Here is an 18,853-nt window from a genome sequence, read left to right on the forward strand (position 1 = left end):
CATTCATTTCTGCAAAATTCTCATGTAGCACGTCAAATTTCCTCTTATGTGTGCTTGTTAAAAGTAAATGTCGAATAGAGAAAAAACTAATTTTGCCCAATTTATGTTGTGTATGCTGGTAGTCTTCAGTGTTTCTTGCAGAGAAGTATTTGTAAAATATAACATGAAACCTCCTCTTTTATTTTGTCATTTAGAAGCAAAGTACAAACAAAACAAATCAGAAAGCACCTTGCTTTAAAATGCAGCAATTCCAGTCTTCCTGGGTTAGAAGCAGTATTTGTCAATCTTATATAGCCACAATAAAACTAAATATCAGCCTTTACTATGTTTTAATGTACACTGTGTTATTTTTTTAGTTTATCAATAGTATGGCTCCACTTGTGGACTTCCCAGGTGGGGCTAGTAGTCAAAAACCTGCCTGCCAGTGCAGGAGACACAAGAGATGTGGGTTTGATCCCTGGGTTCAGAAGATCCCCTGGAGGAGGGTATGGCAACCCACTCCAGTATTCTTGCCTGGAGAATCCCATGGACAGAGGAGCCTGCAGGGCTACAGTCCGTGGGGTCACCAAGAGTTGGACATGACTGAAGCAACTTAGTACGTACATAGTATGTGTGATTTCACTTACACGTTTAAAGCTGGCTTGAGCTATGGTTATTGTTGAAATTTAAAAGCTTGTAAGTTGTACATTTTATGATATTTAAAATGCTTATCATCATGCAGTTTTAAATAAAGGAGAATAACTTTTTAACTTAGAATCATTTAGAAATAAAAGTGGCAATCTTCGAAAAACTGCACACAGTGGAACAAGACTGTGTGTCCCCAAATCACCTCCATAGCATTGTATTCCTGCCACCTAGTGGTAAACCCGTCGTGTAACAACGATGACCTGGGGAATGAAACTGAAATTGTTACTTGGTTGAAAAATGCAGTTGAGCGTTTATGCCTGTTCCTTATAAGGAGCAGGCACAGGGTGCAGTGTGGTTGCTGGTGTCCCTGCAGAGTCACCCAGTAGCTCACTGGCTTAGTTAGGGCCCTGTCTGTCCTTGGTCCTGCAGAAAGGATGCCCGGGTTCCTGGTGGTGCTGAGTGTGCCACAGATGAGCTCTTTCAGGTGATGAGAATCCATTGTAACACCTTTACATGGAGCTTCAAACTTTTAGTTTGCCGTTTGAATGATGCCCAGCATTGGGCAGACCCTTAAACACCTCGAGGGTAGGGCACGGGAGAGCTCCCTCTGTCTTGGAGGTCTGTAAGAACCGAGGAAATTATGTGTTGAACGCTCGGTTCAGTGTTTCCCAGCGGCCGTCGCGATCTGCTATTCACTGTCCTTTTGTGATTTCCCATCCTCAATTGACCTGACTCCTTCAGACAGGGGCCAGGTAAGGTCAGTGTTTTCTAGAACTGATTTTGACACCCACCGTATTACACCCTTATGGATCAAATTGCCGAGTCCCCATCAGGTTCCGGACACTCAGATATAGCTCTGAGGAACAGTGGGCGATGTCGGGGAGACGATCAATGACCTAAGATGTATCTAAGTCATAGTAGAATACGCTGAGTGAGTTAAACCCCACAAAAGGGGTAAAACCGTGATGCTGAGGGACTTCACAAGGGTTGTAGTTCTTACCCACACACCAAATCCAGGCAGGCTTAATAGGGGTGATCACATCTGGTTTGAAGAAGGTGAGATTTCTGCTGGTAGTTATGGAGTGGAAGTGGAACAGTTCAGTGGTCAGAGGCACAGAGGTTTTATGTGATTTCACAGAACAGGACACAATAGTTTGATTTGGTGTCCCGGGGAACCATCCTGGTCAAGCTGAAATCATTAGGTTCAGACTGTGGATTCTTGGATTCCATATAAAGAATCTGTATGTTACTTGATAAGCATTGAGGGATCAGAGATGTCTTTGAATAGAGAAGGGCCAAGCTCAGAACTGTGTGTTTGAAAAGTTAATCCACCGTCTCTAAAAAAAGAGAACTGGGGAGAAAGATGACCAGAGATAAGGCTATTGGAATTTATTGCCACAGAGATCTCAGAGGTAACAGAGCTCTGAAGCGTTGGGAGGAAATCCAGCACGTGAGGAAGGATGGAGAGTGAAACACCAGACGCAACAACAAAGACCCAGCGCAGCCAAACATAACTAAACACATAAATATTCTTTAAAAAGATACCACAGTGCCTGAAATATACTGATAGTACCTTAAGATTGCTTAGCTTAATATCTTTATTATTAATATCATTAGCATATATTGTTTTAATATGCATATATTTTATATTTTATATTTTAAACATATATCATTAGCATGTAGCATTTATTTTATATATTTTATACACTATAAATAGAAATTTTGTTTTATTTTGTCATATTATTTACCATATAATTAAAACTATAGTATTATTTATTATTGATATTATTACTACTAATAACAAAGCATAAATATTAGCTATTATCAGATTCATTGTTAGTTAAAATTGCCACCTTCAGTCAGGCCTTTCAGTACAGACCAGTTAAACTCTGCAGATCACTTTCCACCTTCCAGGCAGAGTTTCTCTGAGTCTGGAATGGGCCCCGCCAGGATGCACAGGAAGGGCACAGACCCTGAGCCTCAGCCGGAGCTTGTGCCTCAGAGCCATGACCTGGACCTGGAACAGGGCCCGCAGGGGAGCAGGTCAGGCACTGAGTGTGGACCCCAGCTGTCTCAGCCAGGCTTGTCGTGGTCCTGATGTCCTGAGGTTAGGTTTGGGCATTTCTCTTCCAGCTCTGCCCAGCTAACTCCTGGTTCAGGAAGGAGAGGCGTTAACTCCTGAAAGAGTTAAACATTACTTGTAACTCTGGTGTTTCCACCGAACTCTTATCAACTGGACATGAGCCTCTATAGAGTACAAACACCAGGTCCCAGAAATGGCTTTAAAACCTTTCAAGTCAGAAGGAACGGTGGTATAAAGCATTTGGTCTAAAATATGTTGACCGTCAATGGCTACTTCCCCTTTGGGGAGGTGGGGGATGGAATTTTACCAGCTCACATTGGAACTCTAAAAATGTCATTGACTCATCCAACTAAAAGTATGCATAGCAACCTCTGTTTATTCGACTTGTTCGGTTAATAAATGTCCTTCTCAGCTGCCCTCTCAAGGTCAGCATTTTTGGGTTTACTTTAGATGCTGCATAAACTGAAGCCTGGAAAAGGTACCACCCCTCCAAGTCCTGTGGCTGGGCCTGAAGCCAGGCCTCCAGGGATACCAAAGCCTGGGAAGCATCTTCTGGGACCCGCATGCAAACACATTCTGACCATTTATGGTTTCCCAATCTTTGGTGCAATCCTTTCATCTTCCTTATCTGTAAAACAGAATTTAAAGTATCTACTGTACGGCTTTTAGGATTAAATGAGGTGGGATCAGTGAAGGCCAGTTTTGAGATGCTGGCGTCATTGCTGTCTGCACGCTTCCTCTCTGTTTTCTCTTGTCGCTGCATCCGGCATCCTTGCCACGGAGCATGGACCACCTCCTACCTCCGCGGGTCCTTGCCCAGAGCAGAGTCCTTTTGGTTTTCTGGGTGGAGTTGGCAGCTTGGGGTGGGCTGGGCCGCTCGCTAAGGACCTTCATTCCATCCCTCTCCTGGCAATTTAGGTGCGTCACCCGATGGCACAGGAGAGAAAGTTGTGTGGACAGTAGTGGGCCTGTGGTTCCGGGGCCAGAGCCACGCCATGTCCGGAAGGTCAGAACCTCGGGTGGGGTGGATGGCCCTTGGACAAAGTGTGTGACTGATCCAGTCCCTGATATATGGCATAAATGTGTCATTTGTTTACTTACCGCATGGTTCCACTGCGCGTCTGGATTTGTTCTTTCTGAGGCATAAATTATTCATCTGAAATACTTATACTGCAAGTTTTGAATTAAGCACACTGGAGATCTTTTGCAGCATCCACGTTAGATTCTCATGAAACACCAGGCGCCGCTCCTGGTTGTGACTTCCCTTCCGTGGTCCCTGCACCCACAGCCCCAGACTCTTAACCAGGGTGTTCTTGCTGAACAGCCATCTCATCAGGCTCAGGGTTTACTTGACCAATCAAGTTCATTGGCTGGACTCTTGTCCCTTTAAAGGAGGGGTGACAGATCTACTCATCATCAGTGAGAGTTGCCAAAAAGAAAGAATCCTGGGAAAGTCGTGTCCTTTTTCTGACTCCCCCCCCCACCGCCGAGTTCTTTTTATAAAGTCATGTCTGGGTATAGGGTGAGAACTGCTTCCTTGACACCCAGAACTGCTCACTTATTTGCTCCTTTATCCACCAGTCCCCATTCATCCCATAACCATTCATGAAGGTTTCTAACAGCTGGTTTCCCAGACTTTGGAGATGTGATGATAGAATCAGATCATTTGGAAAGAATGTAAGTAGCTGCTTTCATGTGACACCCAGATAAATAAATCAAGTCTATAAAAATATAGCAGTGGTTTTAACAGAGCCACAGAAAACAGAACTTAGAGCCCAGGGGAATTTATGAGGTTTTCTTGCAGGAAGTGATATTTCAATTGAATGTTGAAGGATGAAATTTCCAGGTGGACAGGGGCAAAAAGGTATAGTGGAGGGAGCAGCCGTTCCCTCATTTCCAATTGCATCAGATAACGTGTGGCAAACAGTGAGTTGTTTGGTGTGGCTGGTGAAGCTGGAGCTGGAAAGGCACATAGGATGAGGTTTTGAATCGCCAGCCATGATCTGATGTGTGTCTTACTGAGAGTCTTAGGAGAGTCTTAGCCACGCTTCTCTTAGGATGGAGAGTGGATTAGAGACACGGAAGAGAGTTACTGCTTCCACGAGAGGCGCGAACAGATTCCTTCTGAGAGACTGAATGATGGCAGAACGTGGTCATCACGTGGGTGGGGGTGGCTGGAGAGGGAGGGGGAAGAGTTAGGGGTGCCTGATATCTCCTCAGCTGAAACACAGAGGCAGGCATGTTTATGAAGGTGCTGTTCTGTGTTCTAATCCAGAAAGCCTTGGTTTCCTGGATTCTACAGGCATTCAGGGCTGATGAGTGGCATGACTGTACTGCTAACTGTGGCTTGAAGTTCACTGACGCTGGAAACACAAACACCATCCTTCATCACCCTCCCCAGAGAGTAAGCTGAGCCCTGCCTCCCTGCCTCCTTCCCTGCATCCTGATTCCTCTCCTTCTCTGTACAGAGGATCTCAGACAGCATCAACAAGATTTCCTGTCCAAGAAAGTGTAGAAGCACAATAGGCTTCTGTCATGTTCAGCTCTAAAACATGGTTCTTGATTTTGGAAAATTTTTGTTGTTGTTCAGTCGTGTCCAACTCTTTGTTGTTTATTTTGTTGTTCAATCACTCAGTCGTGTCCAGCTCTTTGTGGTCCCATGGACTGCAGCACACCAGGCTTCCCTGGAGTTTGCTCAGACTCACGTCGATTGAGTCAATGATGCCATCCAACCATCTCATCCTCTGTCACCCTCTTCTCCTCCAGCCCTCAATCTTTCCCAGCATCAGGGCCTTTTCCAGTGAGTCAGCTCTTGCATTATGCTGCTATTGATTCTGAGATAGTAGGACGGTGGGGGCGGGGGGGGGAGCGGTTGTTAAGTCCCCAAAATGGAATTCCTCTGAATGATTATTATGAAGGCAGGGGAGGGGAGACCTCAAGAGTCTAGATTTTTCATAGTTATCAGTAAGGGTCTTTTTATGCTCAGAGAACTGCATGATCGGTAGTAAATTGTGTCAGCATGAACGTTAATATTTGCATTTTTAATGAATTACCTATTCTGCCCGTCAAACAAGTTACAAAGGCCATAGGCTCACAGACTCTTTTCAGCACATTTAATCATCAGTTTTACACCTGTCAGGACAACTGAAGTCTGTAACACCAGTGCTGAACTCTCCAGGGAGAGAACAAGCATTAATTGCTCATGTGTTTCTCTTTTGAGGGCTTCCCAAGTGGCTCAGTGGTATAGAATCCACCTGCCAATGCAGGAGATGCAGGTTTGATTCCTGGGTGGGGAAGATTCCAAGGAGAAGGAAATGGCAACCCACTCCAGTGTTCTTGCCTCGAGAATCCCATGGACAGAGGAGCCTGGCGGGTACAGTCCATGGGGTCACAGAGTCAGACGCGACTGAGCTCATACACACAGAGTCAGCAGTATTTCTCTTTTGACTCCACATCCAGCTTTCTTCCCACAGCCTAGGGAAAGTACTTAAAACTGTACTAGGAAGCAAGGGTTAACGAGGTCACACACAAGTCTGTGTACAGACGTTGATGACGGGTGTGAATTGGCAGGTCTAGGGCAGGCTTTCTGAGCCCTGGGTGGTTCTGCGCTGAGCTGCTGGACTGTGAGAAGGTGGACCAGGTGGGGCTCCGGCCCGGCCACCTACACTCAAAGAGAGTGTTTCTAAAGCAAGGGAACACTCTTGGAGAACATGGATGTGGTTACCTGCTGTTCTTCAGAGCATTTGGGGGCCACTGCCTGCAGCAGAGTTGGGGTAGGTCTTGGCTCGCTGGTATCTGTAGTTCTAGGAAGAGTCGCAATCAAGCTGTGTCCCCTGGATGGCCGTATTTCAAAGTACGTAAAGTTTGCTCAATGATTCAGTTTTAGAATTTGCGGGACGCTTCACATGTGTGTTGCAAGGAATGTGTCTTCTGGCAAAGCCTCGCTGTTCAGATGTGAGCTTCAGTCTGAGGGGTTTTTCCCCATCTGTCCCTCCCTCCCTCTGGATTTCTGCTTTGAGTCAAGTGTACATTTTGGTTTTATATATTACAATTCTGTACCACCCAGAATGCGAGCTCTCTGTCAAAGCACAGCCACAGCCGGTTCTCCCCAAGCTGCCCTGTGGGCATGAGCTTAAAGGAGCCAGCGTCTCATTTCCTGCCTCTGCACACCTTCCTTTCACCCGCCCTCATCGCTTCCTGGAGTGTGTTTGCTCTCAGAAGGATTTGTTACCTGATCATCTAAGACAGCCGCTGGTTTTCCTAAACCTGTCTGTCTGTCTCTCTGGTTTTTCTTTTCTGTATCAATGAGGAAAGCAGGTTGCATAAGTGCAAAAAAAAAAAAAAAAAAAAAGAAAAAAGAAAAACCAACAACTGCCTGTAGATTTGTGATCAGTTTATTGTCTGCAATTTTTTTGTACTTTTTTTTCTAGCATGCTGTTTCTGAACCTTTTTGTCACAGGATGATGATATAAACGGGTTTATTCTCACGTGTGCTTAAGTTGTCTGTGCTGTTTGATTTAGTAAATGAATTAAGCAACCCATAATAGCCTGTTTTTATATGTACATACTGCAAAATAATAATAATAATACAAGCTTTTCCCCAGTCACTCTCATATTTTCCTGTGGCATCAGAGGAAAATGTTTTAATACACCCTCGTATGTTTTTTTTCTGGAGGTATGCAAATTAAACTGACAAAAGATGACTTTTATTCATGTGAATAAGTGGGAGTTCACAGAAAACTGTGACTGCAGGAAGTGGTTAGTGCATCTTAACAGGGGAAAGAGGTAGGAAAAGCCACTTATGGAAAATGAGTGACTTTTAGGAAAGATGAGGGCCCTGTAGAATAGGTGAGAGACAGGCTAGTTTTGTGCCGGTGTCTGTTTAGCTGAGGGCTTCTCTCAGTGATAAGAGTCAGTCTTCCCTGGTAGGAAGGAAAAGAATACCTTTTCCTTGCAAGGAAGGGAAGGGATTTATGTCAACTGAGTTCTCCTGCTTTCAGGGAAAAGGAAAGCCTGTTTTTACGTGTCTGCAGCTCAAAGTGGTGTTCATTCGCCATGGTGTATTCTGGACCCTGTCCGTGGTGACTTGAATTGGACATAGATGTCTGGGCTGTAAAAATCGAACTGGCAGGTCAGAAGGGAGTGGAGTTTGCCAGAACCCACTGCCTTCTGAGCAGAGGTGACTTGGTATATCTGGAGAAGGAAATGGCAACCCACTCCAGTATTCTTGCCTGGGAAATCCCATGGACAAAGGAGCCCGGTGGGCTACCGTCCATGGGGTCACAAAGAGTCGGACACGACTGAGGGACTAAACAATGACGACTTGGCATATGGGCACGTCGTGGCGTAGTGGGGACAGGTTACAAGGCCCACACCTGTGGTCTGTTGCTGCTGACTGACTTCGTGGCCCTGAGCAAGTCACCAGACTTCCCTGGGTCTCAGATCAGAAGTATGTGACCTGCATTTCAGGTGTCAGTTGCCACTGATTGGCGAGAGGCGGGGCTCGTTGGGCCAGTCCTCAGGGCAGGGCTCTGGGGGTTTGGGGGTGGGGAGACATCAACCAGAGTGGCCTCTCTGCCTGTCCTGCTGTCTCATGACTTGCCTGGTTGTTCCAGCCCTCCCTGGGTGGGGTTCTGTTTTAGTTTCAAATCGTTGTTACACAGTGTCTCAGGATGGAGGAGCTGAGGGCACCAGGCTTCTAGGGACTGCTGCCTGCTCTGAGCGGGGACGTGGAAGGTCTGTGGGCTGAGCCCTCGTGGTGGTTCTCCCGCACAGCTCTTTGATAACAGTGACTCACCAGGGCTTAGGTGGATGGGCACCCTGATCCTCACGGCTGCACTTTGTCCTCCCAGCGCCCAGATGGGAGCAGTGGCTGAAGCAAGTCCGCAGACCTCAGGCAACTTGCCTGGGGCCACAGAGCCAACCCCAGGCCCAGGCAGACTAGATAGAAGTCTGCCCACTCCCACACCTTGGGGGTTCTCCTAGTACATGGCATTGCCTCTGATACAGCCACTTGAGACTTTGGGAAGTGTTGTCGAATTCTGGGTGGCAAACTCTCCACCTGTGGGGTTGTCTGGTCTGGAATCTGAGATCCTGACAGGTTAGTGGTGACTCGTTCAGGCACACCCAGCTGGTTAGTAGGCTGATTTGGTTCAGTGCTCACCCCGTCAGACCAAGTCCCCGGGTGTCGGGCCGAGCAGCAGCCCAGACTCATTCCCCTTAAGACACATTGTCTGTGAACCTGCTGAGAGAGGGTGCCTTGGATAGCAAATGCAGCCTCCAGGCCATTTCTCCTGCAGGCCTGTGTTACCTGAGCTTTATTATTTATGTGCTTTATTTATAGTAGTTGTGTATATGGGCTTCCCTGGTGGCTCAGTGGTAAAGACTCTGCCTGCAATGCAGGAGACCCAGGTTCTATCTCTGAGTTGGGAAGATCCCCTGCAGGCGGTATGGCAACTCACTCCAGTACTCTTGCCTGGAGAATCTCGTGGACAGAGGAGCCTGGCGGGCCGCAGTCCATGGGGTCACACGGAGTCGGGCATGACTGAGTGACTAAGCCGCAGCAGCAGCAGTGTGTATCTGTCAGTCACAGTCTCCTGAGTTATCCCTCTCTCCCCTTATCACCTGGTAACCGTAAGCTTGTTTTCTATATCTGTCACTCTTATTTCTCTTTTGTAGGTAGCTTCACTTGTACCCTTTTTTTAGATTCCACATATAAGTGATATCACATGACACTTGTCTTTCTCTGTCTGACTTCACTTATGATAATCTCTAGGTCCATCCATGTTGCTGTACATGGCATTATTTCATTCTTTTTAAGGCTGAGTAATGCTCCGTTGTATTAATGTATATGTACCACGTCTTCTTTATCCATTCCTCTGCTGATGGACATTTGGGTTCTTTTCATGTCTTGGCTATTGTAAATAGTGCTTCAGTGAATATTGGGGAGAATGTATCTTTTTGAATTATAGTTTTGTCTGGATATGTGCTCAGAAGTAGGATCGCTGGATCGTATGGCAGCCCTGTTTTTAGTTTATTAGGGAACCTCCATACTGTTCTCCATAGGGACTTCACCAAGTTACATTCCCACCAACAGTGTAGGAAGGTTCCTTTTTCTCTACACCTTCTCCAGCATTTGTTGTCTGTATATTTCTTGATGATAGGAATTCTGATCGGTATGAGGCGATACCTCATTTTAGTTTTGGTTCACCTTTCTGTAATAATGAGTGATGTGGGGCATCCTTGCATGTGCTTTTTGTCTGTCTGTATGTCTTCTTTAGAGAAATGTTTATTTCACTTTCACCCATTTTTTGATTTTTTTTTTTTTTTTTTTTTTTTGCATTGAGCTGAATGAGCTGTTTGTATATGTTGGAGATTAACTCCTTAGTTGTCTCTTTTGCAAATATTTCCTCCCATTCTGAGGGTTGTCTTTTCATTTTCTTTATGGCTTCCTTTGTTGTGTAAGAGTATACTACAAAGCTACAAAGCTTTCCTTTGTAATATACTACAAAGCTACAGTAATCAAAACAGTATGGTACTGGCACAAAGCCAGAAATGTCAATCAATGGAACAGGTTAGAAAGTCCAGAAATAAACCCACATACCCACGGTCAATTAATCTATGACAAAGGAGGCAAGAACAAACAATGGAGAAAAGACAATATCTTGAATAAGTGATGCTGGGAAAACTGGACAGCTACATGTAAAACAATGAAATTAGAACATTCCCTAACATCACACACAAAAATAAACCCAAAAATGGATTAAAGACCTCCATGTTAGGCCAGGTGTTATAAACCTCTTAGAGGAAAGCACAGGCAGAATACTCTTTGACATAAATTGCAGGAAATTCTTTTTTGATCCACCTCCTAGACTAATGAAAACGGAAACAAAAATAAACAAATGGGCACTGATTTTTTTTAGTATCTTGTATGATGGTTCATCATGGGTCACAAACATCACTACTGAAATTAGGGTTTTAATTAAGCCTCCGATTAAAGACAGGTTTGCCTCTTCTCATCCATATTTCAGTCACTTTTTTCTGGCACACAGTCAGCTTGGTGGGGAGGGATGGGGGCTTGTTCTCACTGCCTTCCTCGATATCACCCTTACTTAACTTGTTCGCATTTGAAAAGGTTGTGACTGAGGGGTCCTGGAGGCAGGCTCCCCCACCGGAGGAAGAGAGGACGGAGGCTCAGAGGATCCCCAGGAGGAGACTGGGGTCTGGGAGGAGGTCGAGGCCCCGACCACTCTCCGACTATGGCCAGCTGGTCGCCCGAAGTCTGTCTATCCCAGAAGACGCAATCGCCGTGGACCCCCAGAAAGAGGACACTGCGGACAGTGACCACCAGCCCAGCGTGACCCCCACAGACCCTGAAGACCAGACTTCTGCTGGGGGCTGTCCCCGGGGGGGCCCGAGAAGACGCCCCATCTCTGTGATCGGCGGGGTCAGCTTCTATGGGAGCAGCCAGACGGAGGAGGGGGAAACCCTCCTGCCCCAAGTAAGACCAGGCGTGCTGCCCCCAGAGCCTCCTGGCCTCTGTCCTCTTGCTGCAGACTTCCCAGACACGTTTTCCTTTCTTCTCTCTGCCTCGGGGATGGCGGCATTTGCTCACAGCCTTTCTTCCTGACTCTGAAAACATGCATGAATTAGCACTAACCCACTGACATTTGGATGGCTCTGACTAATCTTCTGTCTTTCTGGGATCTCAGATAATATGTGAAACTGGTTTGCTGTTTGTTCTGAATCATCTGGGGAAAGTAGCCGTGTGTATTTAGTGAGCTTCCTCAAAGAAGAAATCTGGAAAGAAAATGCCGTTTATCCCTAAGATGGAAAGACAAGAAGAAAATTGATTTTTTCTAGATGAGAAAGTAATTTTTTCTGCCATTTTATTACTCTTTACACGTCAGCTGCAGCTTTGTAACTGTTTTGACAGTAGATTAAAATCTTAATACTATTCCCTTAGTATATTTTAGAAATTCAACAAATGCTTATCAATTACCCAGAAAGCCCTTTAAGGATACAGACATTTAAATAAAGGCCCCATTCAGAAGGAGTTTATATTTGGTGAGGTCTTATCCCAGCCATGGTCAAGGGTCCACAGAACCATACATGAGTAAGTGTGGGTTTCATTTTTCCTTTTTTTTAACTTGCTAGTTGATATCATAAATAACTCAGGAAGAAAGTGAAAATGTTAGTCACTCAGTCATGTTCTACTCTTTGTGACCCCGTGGGCTATAGCTCACCAGGCTCCTCTGTTCATGGATTTTCCAGGCAAGAACACTGGAGTGGGTTGCCATTCCCTTCTCCAGGAGATCTTCTTCAGGGATCAAACCCAGGTCTCCTGCATTGCAGGCAGATTCTTTACCACCTAAGCCACCAGGGAAGCCCTAAATAACCCACACATTCTCTTGAAAAGGCAGTAATATATTGGTATTGGATTTTCTGTTTCCATTCTCCCTATAACCCTGGCACAGTGCTTATTTATAGCAAGTGCCCCCAAAATCTCTTGCTTAATTGAACCAATCTGAATTCAGTCAAGGTGAAAGCAGATTATGTTGAAGAATACTGCAGACTTTTTGCTGTGTTGAGATGCTCTACATGCGAGGAAATAATTCTGAAGGTGGCTGTCCTCACCATGGTATCACAGGAAATGATTCTGAATGGAAGCAAATCTATTCTAATGTGATACACAGTCTAGGGGCGATCTAAGCACTTAAGACAGTTTTTCACTTCAGAGCATCCAAAAGGAGCATAGTAAGATAATTTTCTGTCCCCTAACCTTGTTTAGGGAACTGGGTAGAGAAATACTGAGAAAGCCTATGGAAAGCATGGACCAACATAGCCTTCGGTGTCGTTTTAGGGACAACTCGTACGAAAGATCCCAGGGGCTATAGATGGTTCTAATTGGTGGAAAACCAACTCTCCTTTTAGACAAAGCTCACTGTCCTGTTAGTTAAGGTGAATGAGAAATGTGTTCCACAGATGCTGGTCCTTGCCTGCGGGTGGGTGTGTGTGTGGTGGGAGGGGTGTGGGAAGGAACGGTCACGGGCCTCAGTCACTGGCACCGCCTCGGCTTCCCTGGGGATGCTGCTGGACGTGTGTGGGTGGGGGCTGTCACTTCCTCCACCGGGGTCTTTCCTGAGTGTCCCCGTGGTGTGTCCCGACCAGTGACTGAAAACCTGACACCCTGAGGGTCTGCACTGGGCTTCCGCGTTGGAGGAAGGTTGCCCTTGAGCTGTGTAGCCGTGACCTAGGGCTTCGAGGCTCCCAGCCCCACTTCCTGCCTCTCCTCACCACCCCTCCTTTCCTCTGCAGCCCGCCGCCCGGCCGCCCGTGCCCGCACACCAGGTGCCGCCCTACAGGGCGGTGTCAGCCCGGCTGCGGCCCTGCGCCTTCTCCCAGAGCACCCCCATCGGGCTGGACCGCGTGGGACGCCGGCGGCACCTGAGAGCGTCCAATGGTGAGTCTCACAGGCCCCCCGGGCAGGTCCCTCTCCCGGAGGCGGGTGTGGAGTCGTTGCTCAATCCGGGAGTCCGGTCCGTTGTGCCCGTCTGGCCTGCCCTGGGCCCACTGGGTGTCAGAGCCACCCTTGCAGGGGTAGGCCTGCGCCCCTGCCCAGAGAAGGTGCCCTGTGGGCTCTGCATCGTCCCAGGGACCTTAACCTTGAGAAGTCTGGGTCCCACGTTCCTGCTGTGGTGATCTGACCATGAATGGGCTCCTGGGGATTTGTCTTAACCTTCTGAAAGCTCTTCCTGAGAGTTTGAGATTCACCCATACTGTTTATCTAATAGATGGTATATGCATGGAAGATTTTATCTAATAAAGCCGTGCATATGCCAACTTGGGACTTACCCAGTGAACACTTGCTGACCTGACTTTAGGTTCCTGAGCACGAACACCGATGTCTAAGCCAGCCCGCTGGTTGGACAGTGGTCTGGCCGGCTCACGGGCAGGGATAGGACGGGCAGTTTTGTGGAGCAGACATCCACCCGTGTGCTCTGAGGATTAATTCATCTGATCTCAGCTCTGTGCTAGGCGGATGCTCTTGTGATCCTCGCTTTACAGATCAGAAACCCCAAGAGTAAATAGATAAACCACCCAGGAAGTGGCAGAGAAGAAACTTGAATCTACAATCGGGTAGAATTTTCACTGCAGGCCCATGTTTTTAACCACTGAGCTGTGCTGACTCTTTAAATAGAGACAGTGGACAGCTGGCCACCAGAGAGCTTCAGTGCTGACGTCTTCTGTCTTGTCTTTGAGGACGAGCCTCGCACGTGAGCGTGAGTGAGGGACAGGGCGCTCAGAGGCCTCGCCAGCTCGCCCTCGGAGGGCACGCCCTCCATGTGACAGTGGTGACCGGAGCCACAAGAAGGGGCGGGATTTAAAGAGTGTCCTTTCTGGAGACTTGAAGGAGGGTGTTGCTCGGTGTCACTTAGATTTCAGGGAGTGGGAGGAGGAGGGACGAGGGCGCGTGGAGAAGTGACCCAGAAATGGTTGTCCTGGGAATGTGTCCTGGGAGGTCCGTGCCTGGGGCTGAGCGATCGGCCTGAACATATGGCTGAGGAATTGTCCCCTCCTCTCCCACCATCAGGTAGCCTGGTTTCTACCCCAGGAGGAACCCCCAGTCTGAACCCTCATCAGACAGGGTGACAAGAAAGAGGAATTGGAGGGAGGCTGGGGGCCACGGAAGTTTTCGAGCATCTCTTGATTTGTGTCCTCTCGGCTGAGCAGGTGGGGCCCCTGGGATCACGCCCCCACCCTCATCCCAGGGCCCCTGCCTCTCCTTGGACCCAGCTTCTATCCACACTGGTTCTGAGCGCCTATTCCTGTTTGGTTCTTACTGCCATTTCCCTGCGAACTTCCCTGTGGTTACTGGAATAAAGTCCCAGCCCCATAAGGAGTTCACAGGCTCTGCCCCCTGCCCACCTGCCATCTGCGCCTCTCCTGTCTCCCACCCGCTCTCCTATCCACCACCTGGCTCGCACCCTCACTCTGCCCAGAACCTCCTTCCTTCCCTTCACACGCGGCAGCGTTTGTTCCGCTTAGAACTCAAACCCACTGCCCTGGGGACCCCGGTGACAAATACATCGTTGGTCATCCTTCTGCTCAGCAGTCCCTTCTGTCCCACCCAGTCATCAGCGTCCGATGATGTATCTCAGGAGGAGATAAAGGCTCTGAGCGCACAATGTCCTTCCCAGCGTTACTTGTGATGGAAAGAAGTTGAAGCAAGTGTCCACTTTTGGTGGAATAGTGAGCTTGGCGTCTATGGGTGACCACTTCAAAACAGCTTACAGCGTCGTCAGGAAAAAGTCTGTAACGACAGGGAAGGTGACCACTGTAATGTGAGAAAAGTGAGGGAAAAAAGGAAATAAAGTCACACATATATTGTTTTATTTACTAGGGCCGCGGTCACAGAGTACCACAAACTGGGTCCCTTCATCAGCAGGACAGGATTGTCTCCATTCTGAAGGCTGGAAGCAGGGCAGATTCCTTCCAAGGCCTGAGGTGGGGACCCTCCGCCGTTTCTAGGCTCCTGGCGGCCTCGGGTCCCCTGACCTCAGCGTCTGGCTTTATCTCCCTGGTCTCTGCCTTCATCTCCCTGGTCTCTGCCTCCATCTTCACGTGGTGCCCTCAAGAATTAGGGCCACCATCCTAATGCCCACCTGTCAGCTTGATCGTTTACGAAGAGCTTGTTTCCAAATAAGGACACATCCTCGCTGGTACTGGGGGTTAGAATTTCAGCATCTTTTGGGGGGTACACATTCAGCCCATAACCAACCATGATCACAGCCCTATGCAGCATGCTCACATGCGGCCAAAGGTTTAACACGAGTGTGCAAAAATGAAAATACTGTAGTTAGGAGGATAGGAATATGGATGGTTTCTCCTCCAACCCTGTACTTACACAAACAGCTTATTTCTGTGCTTTCTGGAACCATGTTTTGTTTCGAGTTTTGTGTTCTTTTGTTGAGAAGTAGCAAAAACTAACCCTGCCTAGCTGGAGCAAAGAGAGACTGTCTTGGGAAGGTGTCAGATGTCCCCAAAATTGATGGGGTGGCTGGAAATGCATCTAGGCAATGCCTGGCAGTCAGGGTGGCCCGTGGGAGTCGGGGAGCCATGTGGAAGGAACCGAGGAAGACACCATCCATCTGTCCTTGAGTCACTCACTCAGGAGACAGAGTCCCAGGAAGGGGGTTCAAACCCCCAGCTCAAGTGATAGGTCCACCAGCTTGGGGCACGGGGGCCAGGAGGAGGGTGGGTCCTCCAGGGATGAGGCGGCAGGTGTGTGGATTCCCCAACTGCGGTGGAGGAAGGTCGCTCCTTCAGGGAAATCATTCATTCATTTATTCAGTGTCTGCCAAGGGCCTGCCATGTGCTGGGAGCACAGAAAGCCCCTTTCGTCTCACAGGTCCTCGTGCGGGGACGATGAGATAACAAGGAGCTGTAATACCGCGGGGGCACCGTGAAGAAGGGTGAAGCAGGTGGAGGGTGTTCTTTGGGGGGAGGCGGTGGCGCATGCCACATGGCGCATGCTTGCAGGATCTTAGTTCCCTGACCAGAGACTGAAGCCAGGCCCTCAGCGGTGAAAGCGCAAAGTCTTAACCACTGGACCGCCAGGGAATCCCCAGGCATTTGTTTTTTAAAAGGTCATGGCACACCAATTCCTGTCTAATGAGAACCCTCTCAGTCTTTCCCTGGAAGCAGCCCAGAGGCTCACTGGTCACTGCTGGCGTCTCCAAGTCCAGGGCCTCTGAGCAGGTGCCTCCCTCTTCCAGGCCCACCACTGTTTGCCAGAAGTAAATTTAAGCAGCACACACGTCTCCAGTGGAAAGAAGTGGGAGGAGAGGAAACAGAAAACACGAAGACATCATGCGTGCATACGCGCGCTACCAGGAAAGGACGTACCTCCCCTCTGCGGCCAACTGTGGGGCACACGTGCTGTCTCCCTCTGCAAGTCTGGTCTCCGCGCTCCAGACCCCCTGCCCCTTGCAGCACCTGGTGCTTATCTTTGCCCTCTGAGGTGCTCCAAGCCTTTTCTCCAAGATTCTGAGCTGGCAGTGGTCCTGCTTGCTTCTAGTCATCACGGTCTCCTTTATTTCCCTCTTAGTTGAAAACCTGTCAGTCTACAAAAAAAAGAGAGAAAAATGTGTGGAGCATGAGCTCCGAGCCAGGCAGCACTGTCCCTGCTGGAGTAAAGCAGAGAATAAAGCATCGCGAAGCGTGTGTGTTCCCGCATTTAAGCAGAAGCAGTGAGTGGATACGCAGGGCTCCCTCGGGCACTAGTGTGCCTTCTGGAGAAGGTGAGGGTGGGAGTTGTGGAGGGCGACCTCGTGTCTCTGAGGAGGTGACCTTGGAGCCGAGACTTGGAAGATGAGCAGGGAGCGAAGATCTGAGGGAGCAGAGGTCCCAGTCAAAGGAACATTGAATGCCCAGGTCAGGCAGGGGCTCGATGTGTCAGAGGTTCAGTGAGAAGGCCGGGTGCCTGGAGCTTGGGAGTCCAGGACAGGGGAGGCCGGGGCAGCCCGGAGGCTGGAGAGAGTCTGGAGAGACAGGGCATCGCAGGTCTCGAGGAGCCAGGGTTGTTCCAAGCGAAGTGGAAGCCGTTGCCAGCTGGGCTTCAGAGAGCAAGGCCGTCGGGGAGTGAGGCCAGAGGAAGGAGGCTGATTGGAGGTTGCCGCATTTGTCCAATTGGGAAATGCTGGTGGCAGGGACCGCAGAGGACACCACGTGCTCCCCGGGTGCTCATTCCTCGTGCACGAGGAGGCTCGCCAGCCCGGCCTGGGCTCAGAGCCAGCGGCACCAGGGCTGGGACACTGCTAGGAGCCCCTCCTGAGAGGGGAGGAGATTCAGCTTTGACAGAGCAGAGTTACTGGGTGGAAAGAAAACACTTTGCAAGTGTATCATTAAGTGATCGTGAACTCCCGTGTTGACCCCTTCGTTTCTGCGCTGCGGTGAACAGCAACCTCTCCGGGGAGATTCTAGCAGGACTCTTGATAGGCAACACAAACAAATCCAAATCTAGAATAAGTGTCTCTTCCAGGAAAGACAAACCACCTATTGTGAAAAGGGTCCACTGTAATCAGCTTCCCACAAGTAGCCGTCTGGGTCCTTCAAGGCACTGTGTCATTAACTTCGTTGAGCGGACACCCGTGGTTGAGCCCAGGCTTGGCATCTGTTTCTGCCACTAGGGCTGTTTTATTTTTTGAATCCGATGAGTCAGCATCAAGATGACCAGGAACAAAGATGGGCATTTGCGGGGTGGACATAATGTCACACAGTTGTTAAACAGCCTGGTTTGCAGTGGATTTCCATGGGACGGGTGGTTTCCTGTGCTGGGGCGTGTTCTGATATGTCCAGTCACATCCTCCCCGGAGCAGTCCGGTAACCCACAGTGTCCTTCCCAAGCTCCTCCAGGGGCTCCTCGGTCAAGCCATTCACTCTGGTCCACATGCGTAACCTCTACTGAGGCCATCTCTTCTCAGTCAGAAATTTCTGACAGAGCATCGCTTAGATGCTGGGGGACCACCCTGTCCTGGGGGCTCCATCACCAAGGAATTCACGGGAAGGAAGGGTTGTAGAAATGGCACCCCCCCACCCCACGGTCATCTGGCTTCTGCTCAGGAGGAGGCTCTGAGTCGGAACCAGTTTAGATTGGGGCGTGGAGCGAGATCCCCGGATCCCTGTGGTGGCGGCTCATGTGTGCCTCCTGCCCATTGACTTGGGGATTTCCTACCCCACCAATCAAGCAGCACCTTCATGGAGTCACTCGTCAGTTTTGTCCCCTGGGACCATGTGATAAGTTTAGCACAGCCGGAGGTCCGGTGGGAGGGACCATCCCAGTGACCAAGCTGGCCCTGCCCCCCAGGACAGAAAGGACATCTGCTCTTCTGTGTGGACCTCCCACCGCCACGGGAGTCCTGGACCCCTTGGCCCCCAGCCCACTAACAGAAGCTGCCGTGTCCATCATATGGTTTGGGAAGCCCGGGGGATGGTGAGAACCTGACAGGCCAGCTCCAGTATTCCTGTCTCCCAGACCCCTTCTTCTCCATCTGCCAGAGGCTGGCCCCTCAGCTGCCTCCGGAATGGGCAGCCTGGGGGCCCAGTTCCCCTCCCGCCAACGTACTGGAATGCACCCAGCTC

The 18,853-nt window shown here is 49.1% G+C and overlaps 1 protein-coding gene across 3 annotated transcripts in view; it reads left to right on the forward strand.

The window, feature by feature from the left end:
• The window catches only part of SPATA13 (spermatogenesis associated 13), a 223,889-nt gene that overhangs the window by 165,194 nt on the left and 39,842 nt on the right, over positions 1-18,853 (forward strand). For all 3 annotated transcript variants that reach the window (XM_065901963.1, XM_065901965.1, XM_065901964.1), the window contains exons 3-4: positions 10,845-11,210; positions 13,028-13,172. In XM_065901963.1, the coding sequence (XP_065758035.1) occupies positions 10,845-11,210; positions 13,028-13,172 (511 nt within the window). The remainder of the gene's footprint in view (positions 1-10,844; positions 11,211-13,027; positions 13,173-18,853) is intronic.

The sequence above is a fragment of the Muntiacus reevesi genome, chromosome 11 (assembly GCF_963930625.1).
Source record: "Muntiacus reevesi chromosome 11, mMunRee1.1, whole genome shotgun sequence".
Taxonomy (NCBI): domain Eukaryota; kingdom Metazoa; phylum Chordata; class Mammalia; order Artiodactyla; family Cervidae; genus Muntiacus; species Muntiacus reevesi.